This window comes from Scatophagus argus, chromosome 1 (assembly GCF_020382885.2).
Source record: "Scatophagus argus isolate fScaArg1 chromosome 1, fScaArg1.pri, whole genome shotgun sequence".
NCBI classification, from domain to species: Eukaryota; Metazoa; Chordata; class Actinopteri; family Scatophagidae; genus Scatophagus; species Scatophagus argus.
In genome coordinates this window covers 4,160,086-4,178,320 of record NC_058493.1, presented here as the reverse complement: position 1 = coordinate 4,178,320, position 18,235 = coordinate 4,160,086, and the positions used below count along the sequence as shown (strand labels likewise).

The 18,235-nt window shown below is 38.9% G+C and overlaps 1 protein-coding gene across 1 annotated transcript in view; it reads left to right on the top strand.

Moving 5' to 3' along the window:
- The window catches only part of si:ch211-186j3.6 (neural-cadherin), a 250,361-nt gene that overhangs the window by 143,264 nt on the left and 88,862 nt on the right, over positions 1 to 18,235 (top strand). Inside the window, exons 17-24 of the mRNA XM_046396664.1 lie at positions 2,644 to 2,764; positions 4,391 to 4,553; positions 5,364 to 6,032; positions 6,500 to 6,691; positions 6,969 to 7,412; positions 7,580 to 7,910; positions 8,862 to 8,955; positions 14,801 to 14,985. Coding sequence (XP_046252620.1) covers positions 2,644 to 2,764; positions 4,391 to 4,553; positions 5,364 to 6,032; positions 6,500 to 6,691; positions 6,969 to 7,412; positions 7,580 to 7,910; positions 8,862 to 8,955; positions 14,801 to 14,985 — 2,199 coding nt within the window. The remainder of the gene's footprint in view (positions 1 to 2,643; positions 2,765 to 4,390; positions 4,554 to 5,363; positions 6,033 to 6,499; positions 6,692 to 6,968; positions 7,413 to 7,579; positions 7,911 to 8,861; positions 8,956 to 14,800; positions 14,986 to 18,235) is intronic.

The following is an 18,235-nucleotide window of genomic DNA, read 5'->3' as shown; positions in this document are numbered from 1 at the left end:
AAACTGCTGCCACAAAGTTGGAAGCATATCATTGTCCAAAATGTCTTGGTATGCTGGAGCATTAAGATTTCCCTTCACTGGAAGTAAGAAGCTTAGCCCAACCCCTGAAAATCAGCCCCATACCACACCTGAATTCAGTAATAAAGAGGTCTGTCTGAGTGCTCTTGTCTATTTAGTGTATCTTTAAATTACTCATGAAGCATTCAGGAATGTGGGGCAACTATCTTTCCCTCTAAACAAAAGGTGCAGCTGTTACTTAGTCAGATTGGAGTTCCAGCTCAGGCTGAGTCAAGTCAGACTGTGTTGAGAGTGGACGAGAGTGGATGATTCTGTGTCACTGATTCTGTATTTACAGCAACAAGTCTTTGTGTTGCTTGTTCTGCTAGGCTCTGTGTACTGATTGCTGTTCACCTGGAAAATCTTATGTGTCAGAAAGAATGTTGCATCACTATGATAACCAGCAACTTCAACTATTCACCTCTTGCCGCACCAGAGTTGACCTGAAAGCCGACATTTAACACAGGCAGCAGCAATGACAATGCCATGTCCTTCTCAGGCAGTGTCCTACCACTTATCTGTCTGTGGAGATCGTGACACATGATCTCCAAAAGTCATGGGTCGTAACATATTAAAATTTTTCTGTTTTGTATGTTTTCTTTATGTATTATGTTTTATTTATGTATTTGTGGGAGTACAAAAGTTTCCTTTCCAAACTGCATTTATTAAAGTGCATGAGATCTTTAACGTCTTTTGTGTTAGTCACATCTTTAATCACTGTGCGTCTGTGTTTGTGTGTGTTCTTCCCTAGCTGCTCTTTTGACTGCGTACTCTATTTTCAGTACAGTACAGTAGTGCACAGTACCTTGGGAGATTTGAAGTTTTAAAGGAGTTTTGAAATTGGTACAGTTGGGAAAAAAAACCATTAATTTTCTCCCCAGTTGTTTGTTTATTTTAACAGTCGTATTACTCCTTTGGTGTTTCTTCTGTCCTTTGGGTCTTGGCAGTTTTCTAAATGCTTAAGATATTGAGACAAAAAGACAAAAATGAAGGAAGAGGGTGAAAGAGAACAAGGGATACAATTACATATATCCCCTAATGTCTCATTTAAAAAATGCCAGCAGACAGGCAGTACAAAACGATGTGGATTACTGCATTCTCCATTCTCCTTCCTTTCCTTTCATCTTGCTAATAAGCTGTGAATCTCATCTCATCTTCAGAGGTTTCTCCTCTCCCTTTCATATTAACATGAGGGGTGGTGGATGCAACGGTGATTGAGATGCAGACCTTGGCTTTACCAGTAATTGCATTGGGGACGAACATTTTGTTGATCAGTATCTAATAGACTTAGATAAGACTTAGATAGACTTAGAAATGATTTCCAGAGCTTAAAAAGAAAAGATTAATAAATGAGGTAGGTAGAGAATTTTGGAGATGAAGGGAAGGGGGACTTGACAGAAATATGATTTTAGATTGCTTAGAACAATGACATATTGATTATTTAATGAAAAATCAGTCTGTTGTGTTTAAGATTTCTGGTAATTTGACTTTGGCTACATTAATAAGGCAGCCTTTAACCTTAGGATGGGAAGCACAAATGCAGGCATAACGTCAAACTGCTGTGTTCCAGGTTGCAAGTCCAGGGAATCTGGAAAGTCATTGACCACTTTCTGATTGTTCAGCAATTAAAAAGACACCATCCCTCTGGATTTTCATTATCCTTTGTCTTTTTCAGTTGCTGATCAATCAGGAAGTGCTGACATTTTCTGAAATAAAATTGTGCTGTAGGTCAATTATGGATGCTCCTATTGAAATAATAATAATAATAATAATAACATGCATTATTGTTTTCTGTGGAACAGCTGTGTCAAATGGAAGTACATTGCTACATTTTTAATTATAAACATGGTCTATCTTGCCAATAACATCAAAAGGAATTGCTGCTTGCTGGAAAGTCAATTATGTGAATCTGACAGTTAAAAGCATCAGCACTTAGATGTGTGTTTGGAATGTGTCTCCTCTTAAATCACTTAAACTGAAGGTATGTTGTGATGCGAGAGAGTGGATGCTAATGTTCAGTGTTTCTGTGCATGTCTTTAAAATATCTGACCCTTACTACTTTATAGATTTCTAATGCAGCAAATATAGTCATCAACTCATCTAAACATTGCACCAAAAACTCAGGGTTAGGGTTAGTGAGACAGATTGGTGGACTGGCAGAAACAGCAATTAGAAGGTAATCTGGTACAAAAACAACCATGGTTTTACACATGTACATACCTATATTTTACACATGTACATACCTGTATTTACACATGTACATACCTGTATTTTACACATGTACATACCTGTATTTTTTAATTTTTCTTAAAAAATTTGAATACAGTTTTTTGTAAATACCTGTACTTGAGATTTTAGTTTTTTGTTTATCCTATTTTTATACTCTGCACTTTTCTCCTTTCTTGGTACTGCATGTGCAATGTCTGTAAAAACAGAATTTCCCTCCAGGGATTAATAAAGGAATTCTGATTCTGATTCTGATTCTGAACAACACTTACTTTCTCTGTGCTACTTTGTTAGTAACTAAGGTTAATTTAATACAAGCTGTCATGTTTTATTTAGCCTCCGTTTTCTCCTGTTCTGCAGGTGGAAATGCTAAGCTACGCTACCAGATCACGTCAGGTAACACAGGAGGGGTGTTTGATGTGGAACCAGAGGTGGGCACTATCTTTATCGCCCAGCCTTTGGACTATGAACAGAACAAAAGGTAGGAACACACTCCAGGAACAAATCCTTTAAACCACAGGCTTTCAAAGGATTTTTCCTGAAAATAAGGTGTTATTTTCTCTTTTGTACAATGTATTACTTGATTATTTCTTTGTTTGGCATTATATAGTCATGAAGGATGTCATTCAGAATTACTGTGCACATACATGTACTTTTCCTCTCATAATGCATATGAAACCAAGGACATATATATATATATATATATTATAAAACTACATACAGACAAGATAAATGCTTTTACATACACAACCGAAACACAAACAACTGAAAAATTATAAACCCAGATACACAATTGAAACTACTGAAAAGCTTTTCCTCATACTAGTAAATTGGACTCATATACAGAGCCAAAACCATAAAACTCATAAAACACTGAAAACCTCACACACATACAAGTAGGAAGATGCTGCATACAAATCTAAAAAACTGTCATAAAATCGATCAAAATATTTTGACACAGACTTCTAAAAAGCTTTCACACTTACTAGTAAAATGCGCTTGCATAACACACCTGAAAGGCAATCCAGTAAGTGTTTCCATTAGTTGTGTGTGTGGTGGTGGTTTACCTTACACATAATTTGACTGTAGAATAATGTAATGAGTTGTTGTTGGCTTGAGTAATGTTATCTTCACATCACACGTCTGCTCCGTTTAGTATGTCTGTACAGCTCCACCACCTGATCACTGCTGTACACAGTCAACGAGCTCTACTTGGGTGCAGTACAATTTTGGCTTAACTTTGCTGCACATAAAATCAGCAAATAAATGATCACAATAAAGGAATGAGTGGATGTTTTTTTTTTTTCACTATGCCAGAGATTTTGCCAGGCCTTTACAGTTATACAGGAAACAGTGCATCATACTGTGAAATATAACAGTTCAGTAGGGAAAATGAGTTTCAGCAAAAGGCCTTGCTTTCATCTAAAGGAAACAGGAAGGAGAGTCCACACTAACAAGGGCATCTGATCTTTCTGAAATGCTGTCTCCATCTGATTCTTATGCATGTTTTTGCTTACAATGTTGATGCAAAGTTACATTTGTTCATCCAGTTATAGGGAAAAATGTTCATGACACCAAATCAAAGGTTAGGGTTAGTGTAAGTTGCTGGGGTGAGCTAAAATATATATATATATATTTAGATCAGAATGTTATTCATTAAGACTGCTAAAGCAAGTTTAAGCATCTTCTGCATGAATTTTGGGCAGGTCTATGATATGAGTAGAGACCGATAAGGTTTCTATGTTTCTATATCCATGTAGCAAAATGTGTAAACTACGCTGTTTGTCTATAAATGTAACGTACATGTATGCCACTGGATATTTATTTAGATATAGCCTAGCATTTTTTCCCCAGCTGAAGATGGATGATGATGGGCTAATCAGTGAGACATCTTGCTTTCTTAGATGTGTGGTTTAACATGTATTGTGAATGAGGTGTTTTATATGTTTGTGCAACAGGAAAAGTGATTTATATAACAGCCTTTTGTAACATATGCTACTGCTTTAAATTCCACTGATACTTTCTTAACTATCCCTCAGGAGTTTAAGTGTTTAAAATGTAAAACTATTTTGTCAAAACCTCTGACAAAGCTGAAACATTTGCTCAGGTACAAGCTTCATGTCCTGGCTTCAGATGGGAAATGGGAGGATTACACAACAGTGACAGTAAATGTGGTTAACAAGAATGACGAGGCCCCAGTGTTTACTGTTAATGAGTACTACGGCAGCGTCACAGAGGAGTTGGATGGCTCACCAGTGTTTGTGCTACAGGTACAGTCTAATCATTATTTAATATTTTATTCACTGAAGCATAAATCAAATCTGCCTTGTTTAAAAGATGTAACAATTATTCAGTTTTGTCTTTTTTTTTGGGGTGGAGGTGAAATTTTTAGAAACTGGTTCTTGCAATTACTCTAAAGCCATGTCCAGATATGTGTTATTACTAGCTCATTTGGATTTACAGTATGCATTTTATAAGTAAACATTCTGGTGAATATAAGAATTGTTTTACCTTGTGTAATCTGTCACACTTAAATATACGTAGTTCAGCGCAGTTCTGGATTTATGGCTCACTTTTAACATTTATTCACCATTGTTAAGCATGTCTGTATTACATGACAACTAACTATACTATAACTATATAGTATAACTATACTCTTTTTCAAGAGTAAGCCTGGTGCTCTCTTCCATTTCTACACATGTAAGAAGACATTTTTCACTCTTTGAACGGAACACAAATTAATTTTGGCTCCACATCACACTGCAATTAACGTGGTTAATGGAAACATCTCTGGCCTGCCCAGGGTGTGATTGCTGCTGATGTGTTGAGGATGAGTGTGAGAAGGAGCTGACAGAAGAAGAGAGGCAGGAGAGGTGGGGGTTGGGGTTGGGGAAGTTGGATCATTTCCAGGTTTACCTACCGGAGATATCATAACTGCACAGAGCAGTCGTGAAGTGCTTCCAGTCAAGATAGAACTCCGAGTCAGCAGCATTTCAATAATTAACTAGTGTAAAAAAATACGATTACACCCTCACCCCACTCTCTGTCTCGTTGTATGTTGTCTTCCTTTGATGTTGTAGGTAACGGCATCTGACCCAGATAAGGATGCTGACCAGGAAGCCCTGCGTTATTCTCTCCATGGCCAGGGTGCTGAGAGTGAATTCATAATTGATGAGGTCACAGGCAAGATCTACGCCCAGCGGACATTGGACCGTGAGGAGCGCGCCGTGTGGCGTTTTGTTGTCTTGGCCACAGACGAGGGCGGCGAAGGGCTGACGGGCTTCACTGACGTCATCATCAATGTATGGGACATCAATGACAATGCGCCTGTCTTCACCTGCACCCCCAGCTGCCATGGAGATGTAGCAGAGAACTCCGTAATGGGGACGTCTGTGATGGAGATGACAGCCACTGACCTGGACGACTCAGCGGTTGGGCAGAACGCTGTGCTCTCTTACAGGATTATCGGTAGCTTAGACGCCACCAACACTGAGATGGGAGGAGTCCCTACCTTCTCAGAGATGTTCACCATCAACCCCACCACAGGAACCATAAGTGTAGCCATGAGTGGTCTGGACAGAGAGCAAGTTGAGTCCTACCTCCTGGTTGTGGAGGCCAGAGATGGAGGAGGGATGACAGGAACTGGAACAGCTACCATTCAAATCAAGGATGTGAACGACCATGCTCCCAGATTTACTGATCACTCCTGCATGGCTAGGATCTCAGAGAATGCAGAGCCCAATGCAGAGGTGCGAAGAAGGGGTTTCCATTTGATGAGACACCATTCTTTATATTACTATATATATATATGTGTGTGTGTGTGTGTGTGTAATATATATTTATATTACTTGCATGTAACTATAAAACATGACAAAATATGCCAATGACCAAAAAAAAAAAATCAAAAAAGAAAAACACTTGCAGTACAGGACACATAACAGTTCTCAAATTAAGCAAATAAAGAGGAAAAAATTCACAAATGACAGCAGTTTTTTATTTTTCGAAGTCATATAATTGTGTTCAATCTGCAGTACAATATTGTCAAAAGACAAGCTGTTAGCAACCAAAGTCCACATTATCAGCATTTTCCAAACTGCTATTTTGCTAATGTTTTTGGGTGGATTTTGGCTAATGTATCAAAAATGTGAGAAGCCAATATCCCCGAGGATAAGTAGCCTATGCATTTTATTTACATGATGTTATTGCATGGTCCAAGGTTCTGGAGCTCGCTGCAGAGGACAGAGACACTGGAGAAAATGCCCAACTGACTTTTAGTGTTGTGGCTGGAGATCAAGAGCAGAAGTTCTACATGGTTAGTCACAAGCAGGAGCAGCGTGGCACCTTGAGGCTTAAGAAACGTCTGGACTATGAACGACACAATGAGCAGAAGTTCAACCTCACACTGAAGGTATGTGGGAGCTGGTCCAAAAGTCCTGTTTAACCGTATAGTCTTGGACTGTCTCTAATATATGGGTTTTAATTTTGCTTTTGTGGAAGGAACTTGCATCGTAGGATATGAGGCATTTGTGAAGAAGATATAGTGTCTGAGTCAAGACTGACACAAGACGATGATTAACAGTGATGGGGTGCTGGATTTTGATGTGTTGAAAATATGAGATGGATTTTAATTACACCCTGCCTGTACTGCATTTTTACGACAAGAGTATATGTGGTTTCTGTTTCAGGTTGAAGACCTTGACTTCTCCAGCCTTCTGCACTGTGTGGTGGAGGTGGAGGACTATAACGACCATGCTCCAGTCTTCATTCCGCACTTCTTGTCTCTTGCTCCACTACCTGAGGACGTCACTGTGGGAACCAGTGTAGCACGTTTGGTGGCCAGTGATTCTGATTCAGGCCAGAACCGTGAGATCACCTACAGCCTTTCTGAGGACTCAGATCCTGAGGGCTTGTTCACCATTGACCAGTCCGGTGTACTCTCTGTGGCCCAGCCTCTGGATCGGGAGAGGATACCCCAGCATCACTTGGTCGTTATGGCAACCGATCATGGAGCACCACCTCTAACAGGCAGTGCCACAGTACAGCTGCCTCTGTTGGATGTAAATGATAATGGACCAGAGTTTGAAGCAGCATACTCTCCAATAGTCTTTGAGAATGTGGCCGGACCACAGGTAAGCTTGATCTGGTTGGAACTCAAGTTAACAAACAAACAGCAACATACATATAATGCTATCATTTTGGTGTTATAAAGAAGAAAAAGAAAATTATTATTCATCACTGGATGATAAAATGCATCCTGAACAAGGCACAACCACTGATGGTCTCCCTCTTTGTTTAGGTAGTAAGGCTGAATCAAACATCAACCCTCCTTCGAGCTGTGGACCAGGACTCTCCAGAAAATGGCCCACCCTTCCATTTCACTGTCCCCGCTGAGTACCGCCACAGCAATGACTTCTACCTTCAGGACAACTTAAATGGCACAGCGACACTGACAGCTTTAAGGACTTTTGATCGTGAGCGCCAGAAAGAGTTCCTCATCCCTATTATTATGAGCGACAGTGGTCATCCAGCCAAAACAGTGACCAGCACCCTGACAGTGACCATCGGTGACCAAAATGATCATGCGCATGTGTCGGGGGAGAAGAAAATTTTTATCAATAGTCATCGAGGTACGAGGATCTTCTCTGTCTTTAGGCTGTGATATTCTAAGAAACAGAAAAAGCTAAATGAAGTGAGGAAGCTCCGTATCTAGTTTATGCATGAGTCTACTACAAACTAATAAAAGTTTGTTTCAATTTGACATGCAATTAGTAGCATCTTTAATGTTAATTTTCTGCATCTTATTGCATGTTTGGCAAAAGGCAAACAAACAGACCACACCTGCAGATGATTTTGTCAGGGTTGTATTCAATTCAAAATTAGTTGCTTTGCTGATCAGCTGAAGAAGTATTATATTTGGCAACTTTACAAGATCAACAAGTATTTTCATCAATTTGGACCAAATAATAAACGTGCGTACTACTTCTAATTGTCACAGTACAGTACATAGAAGTTTTGTTCATATTCTTACCTAAATTTACTGGAAAATAGCATTTTCAGTTTTTGCCACTGAAAATCATGAATACTGACATTTTAACTTAATTTTTCAATCGTGTCATTTTTTCCTCAGTGCCTAGACAAAAACCAAAAAAAAAAAAAAAACAAGCTAAAATGTAACATTTCAAACATGGCCGTTAAATGAAGAGTACCTTTAGAATCATCCCCATATGTTTCAGAGGAAAGCAACAGTTCCCCTTACATGATTAAATTCATTGTGCATTCATAGCACACACAGCAAAATCACAAATTACAATGCCTAAATGAGTAGTGTGTAGAGTGTGTGATGTGCATGTACTGTCATCATGGCTCTTGTCCTTGATGTATAGTGTTAATGGTGTTGCAGGTATAATATATGCAGGACAGGCTAACACATGTACAGGAAGATACACATACAGAGATGCAACACCAATACTTACCCTGAAGCCCGAATAAATGGCATGCAAGTGCTCTCAAAACTTAAATGCACAGTTAATGGTCATTTAAAATTTTTAACTGATAATACTGATATTTTCTGTCATCAGGTCGCATGCCAACAACAGTGCTTGGAAAGGTCTTCTCTCCTGACCCTGATGACTGGGACAACAAGACATACATCTTTGAAGGACATGTGCCAAGGTAAATAACGTGACCATTCATGCTGTATTCTTCATACACTATAGACAAAAATATTGGGCTGTTCTTCAGGGGTTGTTCTCGGCCCCTTACTTCCGGTGAAGGGAAGTCGGCATGACTGTGCCCCATTTCAGTCAAGGCTGGATGAGTTTGGTGTAGAAGAACTTGACTGGCCCACACAGAGCCCTCACCTCAACCTCATCAAACACTTTTTGGACAAACTGGAACAGAGATTGTGAGCCAGGCCTTTTGGTCCAACATCAGTGTATGACCTCACAAATGCTCTACTGCATGAATGGGCAAAAATCCCCACAGAAACACTCCAGAATGTTGTATAAAGCCTTCCCAGAAGAGTGGAAGCTGTTAGAGCTACAAAGCTGTCTGTGCATTCAGAATATGATGTCATTAAAGCCCTTGATGGTCTTATGGTCAGGTGGCCTAATACATTTATCTATAGTATATTTTAGACCAACAACAAAAGACAAAGAAAGCTGCATTATGAAACATCTGTTGGTGCAAAAATTTTTTCCAGGGTTAAACTTATCTGCACACATGGGCACACTAAAACTATGATATTTTTCTTAATTACGTTCATGTATCAGGGCTTTCTTATCAGAACTGTGTTAGAAACAATATCAAGCGAGTGCCAATGATAGTAGGGGATCTGCTGTTTCCAAGAAATGTTGAAAATACTGGCAGTTAAATCACATGATTTTTGGTCAATGAAATAGCCCCATAAGCAAGATGAATCTATTGTATTTTGTCAAACCAACAAATGCAGTCGAAGTATATTTTCTTTGTTGAAATTTAAGGCGGTTCTGCTCATCTTCCAGGCAAATTGATCCAGCACAGTATGTGGTGGTGAAGACAGGAGGTACAGTGATGACTAATGATAGATGATAGACTTGGACTACTTGGGGTGTTCCACATTCTGTTAGGAAATACCCTGAACCATTTTACATTTCCCGTGTAGTTTTGCAGCACATGATGTCTACATCACTTATTTTGTTGTTGTGATTGATTTATACATTTAAATAATGCAAAGCAAGATGTCTTTCAGGAAGAGGGAGTGTTCGTTGGACCAGTGCATCAATTCTGGAACTTTGTCAACAAATTAATGCCCTCATACTTTACAGAATTCAATTTAATTGTCATTTGCAGCTTTCTTTGGTATATCACTTTTTTAATTATTATTTTTTTTAATTTAGTGCAATTTGATGATAGTCAGCATAGTTTTTATTGCCAGTGTGGACAGCAATCAACTGCCGAGCTGCCTCCATCAAACCAACCTATTAATTTTTTAGTTCTTCAGTCATTATATTTCAACCAGCCAACTCACAATTAAAATGTTTATTAAAGCAGCAGAACATGTTAGAGTTTGGTGTCTAGGCTCCAACCTCATCACCCCCCACAGATATGCTTATATGAGATATTAGGGAGTGATGAGAAAACATTCTGAACCCTGCGCAGGAGCCTGCAGGTGGATGTTAGGGCGAGGGGGGCAAAGAGAACAGGCAGCAGTACTGATGCAGGGCGGCAGTACATTGACAGGCGAAGGGTGAGATGGGAATTTTTGAAGCTTAAATAGACTGCCAAATTGGGAGGATGTCTTTAAGTGACCAGTGGGGTAGAGTGAGGCATGTCACATGTGTATGTAGCTGTGCAGCTCGAACTGACTGCCAGAACTAGCTCACGGGCTTTGCTCCATTTTTACTGTCTGTGAGTAAGTAAGTAAGTAAGTGGCCCCACTGACTGATGGAATGTTGAAATTTTCCCATTGGCTTTTGGGCATTCAAAATAAATCGGCCCAAATGTCAGTTACATATCACAACTCAAGATTCTGTGAATATAGATGCAGCCTTCTAAGGCTATCACATTCCATCTTGTTTTCGTGCCACACTGAAGACTTTTAATCCATGCCCATGTACTACACAGTCAGGTGCATATGTCATACATAATGCCTTATATATAGCTCATATATGTCTGACTTTCTGCATATATGCCATACATAATGCCTATATCTCACTTTATTTGCAAATGATGTAATGTGCATATATGTTCAAACAAAATGTATTTATGATTGTACTTATTTTAATTCAATGCAGATTGAGGTTTGCAGAAGAAAATTCAATGTTTAAGACAATAGCTTTTGATTGTTTTATTGCATGCAGCAGTTTTTAAAGTGGCCTCACACTCTGTCATCTATCATCAACTCGATCCATACTGCGGCGACGGGCGAACTACCGACTCATAAAGACAAACCGAGACACCCGGCTTAGAAGGCTATAGGGCTCCAAAGTGTGACGCAGCAGAGTGGGAAACCCGCAATGCATTGCGGGCTTTGCAGGCAACTGAAAAGTTTGTTTATGCCGGCTGCATGCGTGACGCTGCTCTTGTGTTCTGTTGTTTTGTTTAAACAAGCTAAAACGTGGTGCGAACGTGCTGTGTCTTTAACTGCCACAATCGTTCACGTGATCGCTTCGGTAAAACAAAGGATGGGCTGAGATTTTTCTCATTTCCAACGTGGAAGCAAAGCCAAAGACCTCGGCTGATCCTGGTGTCTCCATGCAACTGGCCGGTGTTTACATTCAGAAAAGTTTTTCCTCTTTTTTGCTGGAATTTTGCGACATCACGGCTTTACAAATGAGTTAAACACATTAAGTGGATTTTAGAATATTTTATACAACCTAAGATCGTAGTGTTGTCATATATTCCCACCAGTGTGTCATAAAGAACATTTTAAAAAATATCCCCATATGGTTGACAAAACAGAAGCATGTCGTTCAGTAAGGACATTCATTCTCGACCTTGAAAACACTGCATGACTTAACAGAATTAAAGGTACAATTACTACACTTTTGGAGCTTTCAACTACGTGTCATATCTGTAACAGGAAGTGGAATAAGATTAAATAATCAAACAACCTAATGTCTGTATCTTATTCAGTCCCCTAAAAATGGAAACTTAGTCTTCCAGCTTATCAGACTGGACGGACAGACGTACATGATGCAACAGCAAAGCGGCACTGTTGTTGTCCCACATGGAAAGAAAATATATTAACATATATGTTTTTTATCTATGCCACATGTAACATATGTGCACATATTTGAAATTGGCCCCCTACATATATGTCTTTCAACTATATGTACATATATATCCATATATGCACACATATATGTACATATATGCTATACATGTATATATATATAGTTGAAAGACATGCATGTAGCGGGCTAATTTTGAATATGTGCATATATGTGGTATAGATATATATATCTTTTATTCTGATTTTTTTATATATATATATATTTATATAGTGTTGTTTTGTATTTATAGCATTAGGTATTTTGTTAGGTTTTTGGGATTATACCGGAACCGGGGAAACTAATTTCGTTCCACCTCATGTTTCTACATGTGTGAAATGACAAAAAAGTTCCTTGAATCCTTGAATCCTTGAAAACATATATGTTCATATATTTTCTTTCCGTGTGGGTCCATAGGTGGATGTGTGATTTCCTCATTCCCTCCACTGGTTTCTTGGTTCTTCCTTTTTTGTTGATGTGTCTGTGGTCTGTTTCTGAAAAAGCCCTCCTTGAGACCTCAGCTTGACAATGAGTAGATACATTTGTCACTTTATCACACAAATACACGTACACACAAGTACCAGATATCACATACAGTGTTATCCCAGCACTCCACATTGCCTTAGTCATCTTCAAAATGGAGCTGAACTCAAAAGACAAACTTTTCTCCTTTCTTTCTCAAAGTCAAAGTTCAGCTCACTATGAGCCATTAACATTTCATGACAGCTCTCATCTCTTGTTTCAAACCTAAGTTGAGTTCAGAACACTCTGCCTTATCACTGCTGCACTGACTTTTAACAAAACTGAGCCTGTCATGGCTCATTCCACTTTATTATTAAGTATTTTCACGTCAATGCATCAAATCAATCACGGTTGATGCGATTCACAATGTGTTTGCTATTACTGTACAATTTTAGTGTTTTGGATCATAGGGTATTATTGTAGTTGTAATTTCCATGTCGTTTAGTTTAAGAAACAGCACAAAAAGGAAATTTGTATTTTGATTTTGCACATCAGTGCTTCTTGTGCTGCTGGTTTACTTTAAGTGTCCAACTTTAACTGGAATAAAAGTAGCCAATAGTGTAAGTATTTGATATAAGTGTCATTAAAAGCAGGCTTCAGCAAATTGGAAACTACTGTGAGGAAGTACTGGTAATTTGTAAAATTGCCATTTAGTGAAACCTGAAATTAAGTGCAATACTTAAGACACAATCTACACACCACAACATATGCTGGAAAATGAGTTCATGTAGCTCTTGTCTCTACAAGTGGTTCATTATTTGATTTGCCAAGATTCTGACTTGAATTTCCTTTGTAATTAAACTTAAATGAGCTAATTTATTGTACAAGGGGAGCATGGAGACAAGGTCCAAGTGAAATTTCTCCCTTGCATGTCTTTGTGCCTATTAGTGGGTCTCATTTTTACCCTTACGCATCGTCTCTGTTCTATTATTGTCGCAGTGGGTAACTGATTTAGAGCTGAAATAAAGTAAACATTAAAACATAGAATAAAAAGCTGAGCAAAACATATGAATGAAAGAGCATTTCCATTGGTCTGTCTTATTCTTGGACAGTTGGAATAGTTCCTGCAGGATAAGGATGTTGAGCCTTACTTGTCAATTGAGCTGTAGCTCACATAAACATACCTGCATCACCTGATTACATATGTCATGGTGGATACAACTGCTTAGCATAATATCCTAATTTTTACCCTAAATGTTGGATACATGTTAATGTATAAATTTAGCAACCCTGTTACCAAACAAGAACAGAGACTTTGAAAGACTTTGTTATCTTATCTTATCTTAAAATATAACCTGAAAAGATAACCTTCAGTTACAATCGAAGGATCAATGAGGCAGATTTTGGCCACAGGGGGTAATGGGATGAAATTTTATTTATTATATTTTCTTCAGTGTTTGTCAGTACTGATGATGTTTACCATTGGCAAAGATAAACAAAAATGTGTAGAAAGTATTTAAATAGCAATATCGTTGCTTTCTCCAGTAAAAATGTCAGTGGTGACAAATCATATCAGTTATCGCTGATCAGTGTTAATGTTAATTAATTTTAATTGATACAGTGAATAGCTTCAAACAGGTAAAGGGACATGTGTCATAATGTAACTTTATCAACTTAATACTGTTGACCTAGGGCCTTGAATATGTCAAGTCAAACAACATTGTAAAAACAAGATGTGTGAGACTGAGTATGTTGTCCGTTATTTTAATGTATGGGATTCATATTTAATCAAACTGTCTGTTTTTCCTTTGTGTTTGTAACTATCTAATATTCATTCACTCATTCATTGTTCATTCAAAAAATATTATACAGAGAACACTCTTAACACAAAATGGACTTTTAAACCACAGACACCTACTTTCACTCAGTCTGGATTTGCCAATGGTAGACAGAGGATTGAATTGCATTGAGTAATAATAATACTAATAAAAAAGTCTGCCATGCTTTGAGCCTTTAAAACTTTCAAGGCCATGCAGCATTCGCTCTGTTTGTCTCTTTAGTTCTTCTTCATAAGAGAACTATTGTGTGGAAAGTTTCTCTTTCAGTCATTGCATCAAAGGTGATGCAGTAGATAATGGCTTGCTTATGTGAGTTCATCCAGTTGGCCATCTAAAGCACTTTTTTTATCTTATCATCATGTAATCATCTTATCAAAACTGATTTGTCCCTGAGCAGTGCTCAGCTCGTGTGGATTAGAACGCAGACAGTAACATGTTGTCGTGTGTTTTTGTCCTTTCCCTCAGCTACTTCATCCTGAACAAGCGAACAGGTTTCCTGATCATCAAGGAGAATGCCCCACCTGGCAACTATCAGTTCCAGGTCCGTGTGTCCGATGGAGTTTGGCCAGATGCCATCTCCACTGTCACCGTGCACGTGAGGGAGCTGCGAGACGAGGCCATCTACAGTTCAGGGTCTCTCCGTCTGGCAGGTAAAGAGTGACACTGCAGACACACACACACACACACACAGCTCTGCCTCTGTGTTGAAAATGGTTGTCATCCCTGATTTTTCCCTGGATGTCCACTGAATATGGATTGATGAGCCTTGGTAGCAATTCAGTTCAACTTATGTACATTAAACAAAAATGCGTTAACCAACTCCCAGTTTGACCTCACTCCTTATAAAGACTGACTGTGTAAATCCTGTTCCTCCCACGCTTATGACTGTCGTAGTTTTTATAATTTCCAGTTCAGCTTTGGGCTGTTTCGTGTGCTGCTCCGTTTTATCAACTTTGTTTTGACACTCTTGACCACCTTGCTGATGGCCTTCCAACTACACTGCGGCCCCTCTGATTGATGGGCTCTGATATTCATGCTATCACAGCAACATGCAGGATAGCAGAACCAGTCGGAGATTAAGGCTCTGAAATTTGATTTAAAACTGTACATAGCATAGTAATACTGCCAAGGAAGTCTTGAATGTGGTCATTATTTGCAGACTTGTCTCTAGTCGTTGAAAATTAATGAGTGCTGATTACTGTTTACTCTAGCTGTTTGCAGTGTTTCAAAGGACTGTCACACTCTCAGTTAAAGATGTTTCCTTAGCAAAAGATTACACCTATTATTAATCCCTCTCCCCTGACTCATGGGATCTCAGTTGTCGTCAGTGCGCACAGAAAAAAGCCTGTTTCCATTACTTATGCTGGAAAAATAATTAGTCGAGAGGATTTGCTCAGCCAGCACATTCTCTTCATGTTGAGCAGCATCCATCTCTACCTGATGTACGGCGAATCGGCTGTCTGCTCAGAATTAAATTCGCTTTAGAGAAATGGGACATGGCTGAAGGATTTTTATGATTTCAGAGATATTGAAAAAGAAGCTGAGGGGGAGGCCGGAGAGTGCACTCCAATGAGAGGAGAGGAGAGGAGAGTAGCGAGAGAGAGTGAGAGAAAATGGAAAAGAGAGGATGGAATTGAGAGTCAAGCCTCATATAAGTAGATAAAAGGATTTGCTCCTCATTCTGAAAACCAGGCTGGGGTAAATTAATCAGCACCACGTCCGGAGATGGTACAGTTTGTGCCTACTTTTCAATATTTGCGTAGGGGAAATGAATCCATTCACAAAACATTGATAAACAAATGTGTGTTTAAGATGAATTAAAGTCGAATGAAAGAAACTGCTTCCATTTTTATTTTTCGTTTTTGGTGACTGAAACTATTTTTCATCCAATTCATTTTGAATAATAAGGTTAGGTTTGTCAACAGCCTACCCCTTTGGGATGGTCACTTCGTTGAGGATTTTTAAGTGGCTACAGTGTCATAAAAGGGCTGTTAGCTGCCGAGTGTATTGATTTAATAGGCCCTGTTTGTAACGGAGGGCTTTAAATTGAGAGCTAGAGAGCGCTGGTGTCAGCCACTGCTGTGAATACAGTGTCAAAATCACTCACATGCTTTTAACCTGCAGTTCAGCAATGAAAAGATTCACCAAAAATGTAAGTTTGTTGAGGTTTCAACAAAATGGACTATGAAGAATTAATGACTTTGAAATCATCCTGAGGGGTCAGCAAGCTACCAAAACAGTGTTGTGTGTGTGTGTGTGTGTGTGTGTGTGGAGGATATGTAACAGAAGTCATTTCCAGGGTTTTATTTTTCCATGTGGAGCTTTGGAGTAAACAGTCTCATTGATTCTCAGTCTCGGGGATTATGAAAATATTCTACTTATAGCATTACTTACACCCTCCTTGACATTCTAAATCCCATTTCAAGAACAAATGTGGAATGCAATAAGGACGCACAAAGAAGGCACAAGTTAAAACCTGCCTTGCTCAGATTAAGGCCCCCCCTTCTGTCACTCTCTCTCTCTCTCTCTTTCTCAATATTGACAGAAAGATAAAAAAAAATATATATATATATATATAGCATGTAAACAAAAAGTCCTTGAAGTGTCCAAATAACATAAGCTCAGAGTGAAATGCATAAAGCTCAAGGTAAAGGCACAATCAGAAGCACACGATGAGTATTGCACACAGCACTTTGTGCTATGTGATAAAGTGGGGAGAACTTTATAAATGAAAGCTGTGAACAGAAGGTGCAGTGAGAACTTGTGAACCAAAATAATTTGCTATCTCTCTTTTCCCATCTGTCTGCCCTGTGAGGTATGTGCATTGTGTGATTGATACACAGAAAATATTTCAGTTTGCTTCTGCAGGGCTTATGAGATACCCACTCCCTTACCTCCCTTACTGATGTGATACTCGCCCCTGTTACTGCCCCTGTGGAGGTCAGTTTGTGATTGTTCTTTTAAAAGGGAAACCTTTGTGTGTTTGATGAACCACACACGTAGGATGAGAGAAGGTGTTAGGATCTCATACTGCACACGGCCATGTGATGCATCCACTTTAAGCAATGAATTACAGCTGCAAGTAGTGATTATTTTGAAAACCAACAAAGGGACATTTCACCATTTTTACACATCAAAGCCATTTTACTGGTTATAAGGGGTACCCTGATGGTGTCAGGAGATTATCTCTGCTTAAAAACATACATTCATAACAGTGTTTTATTTATCCATTACAGCTGTACAAGCCAGCGAGTCTAACAAATGACATTCACACATCAGGGACTATAAGTCATAATGTTACAGCCTCTGGAACATTGATTCTGACCACTCCTGTGAGTTTCAGTGTGGGAGCACACTTCTAAATCATTTGTCCTTCATTATTTTCTTCCAGTTGGGTGTGTAGCATCGCTTTTTTTCTTTTTTATTTAGGCCATTTTAAACTGCTGTGGTCTGTCAATGTGTTGGCTTGATAGAGATTAAACTGTAGTCAAGTCTTGTTGTCTGACTCTGGCCGAGAGGCAAGTACAGGTGTTTCCCCACTGTTCCCACCAGCTGTTCTTTTAATCACTGAGTGGGATCCCTAAAGAAAATTAGTTTAAAACCATTGCATCACACATTTGTTGGTTGTCTACAAGCTTCACACGAGAAACCAAAATAAATCTGGAACTGCTGCGTTGTTATAATCAACACTGAATACAATTAAGGTGGGGGATATTTATGTTTCAGCTGAGTGTCATGTGCATGGGGCTGCAAACAATTATGCTAAGTAGCAGTGTGTTTTTATTGGCCTCATTAGCTAACTGTGTTGTATGATGCAAAGTTGATAAAGACAAAGTAGAGAGTAGAGAAACTTCGATAAACACACCATAGCTAAACTGATTCCTTCTTGTTTTGCACTGT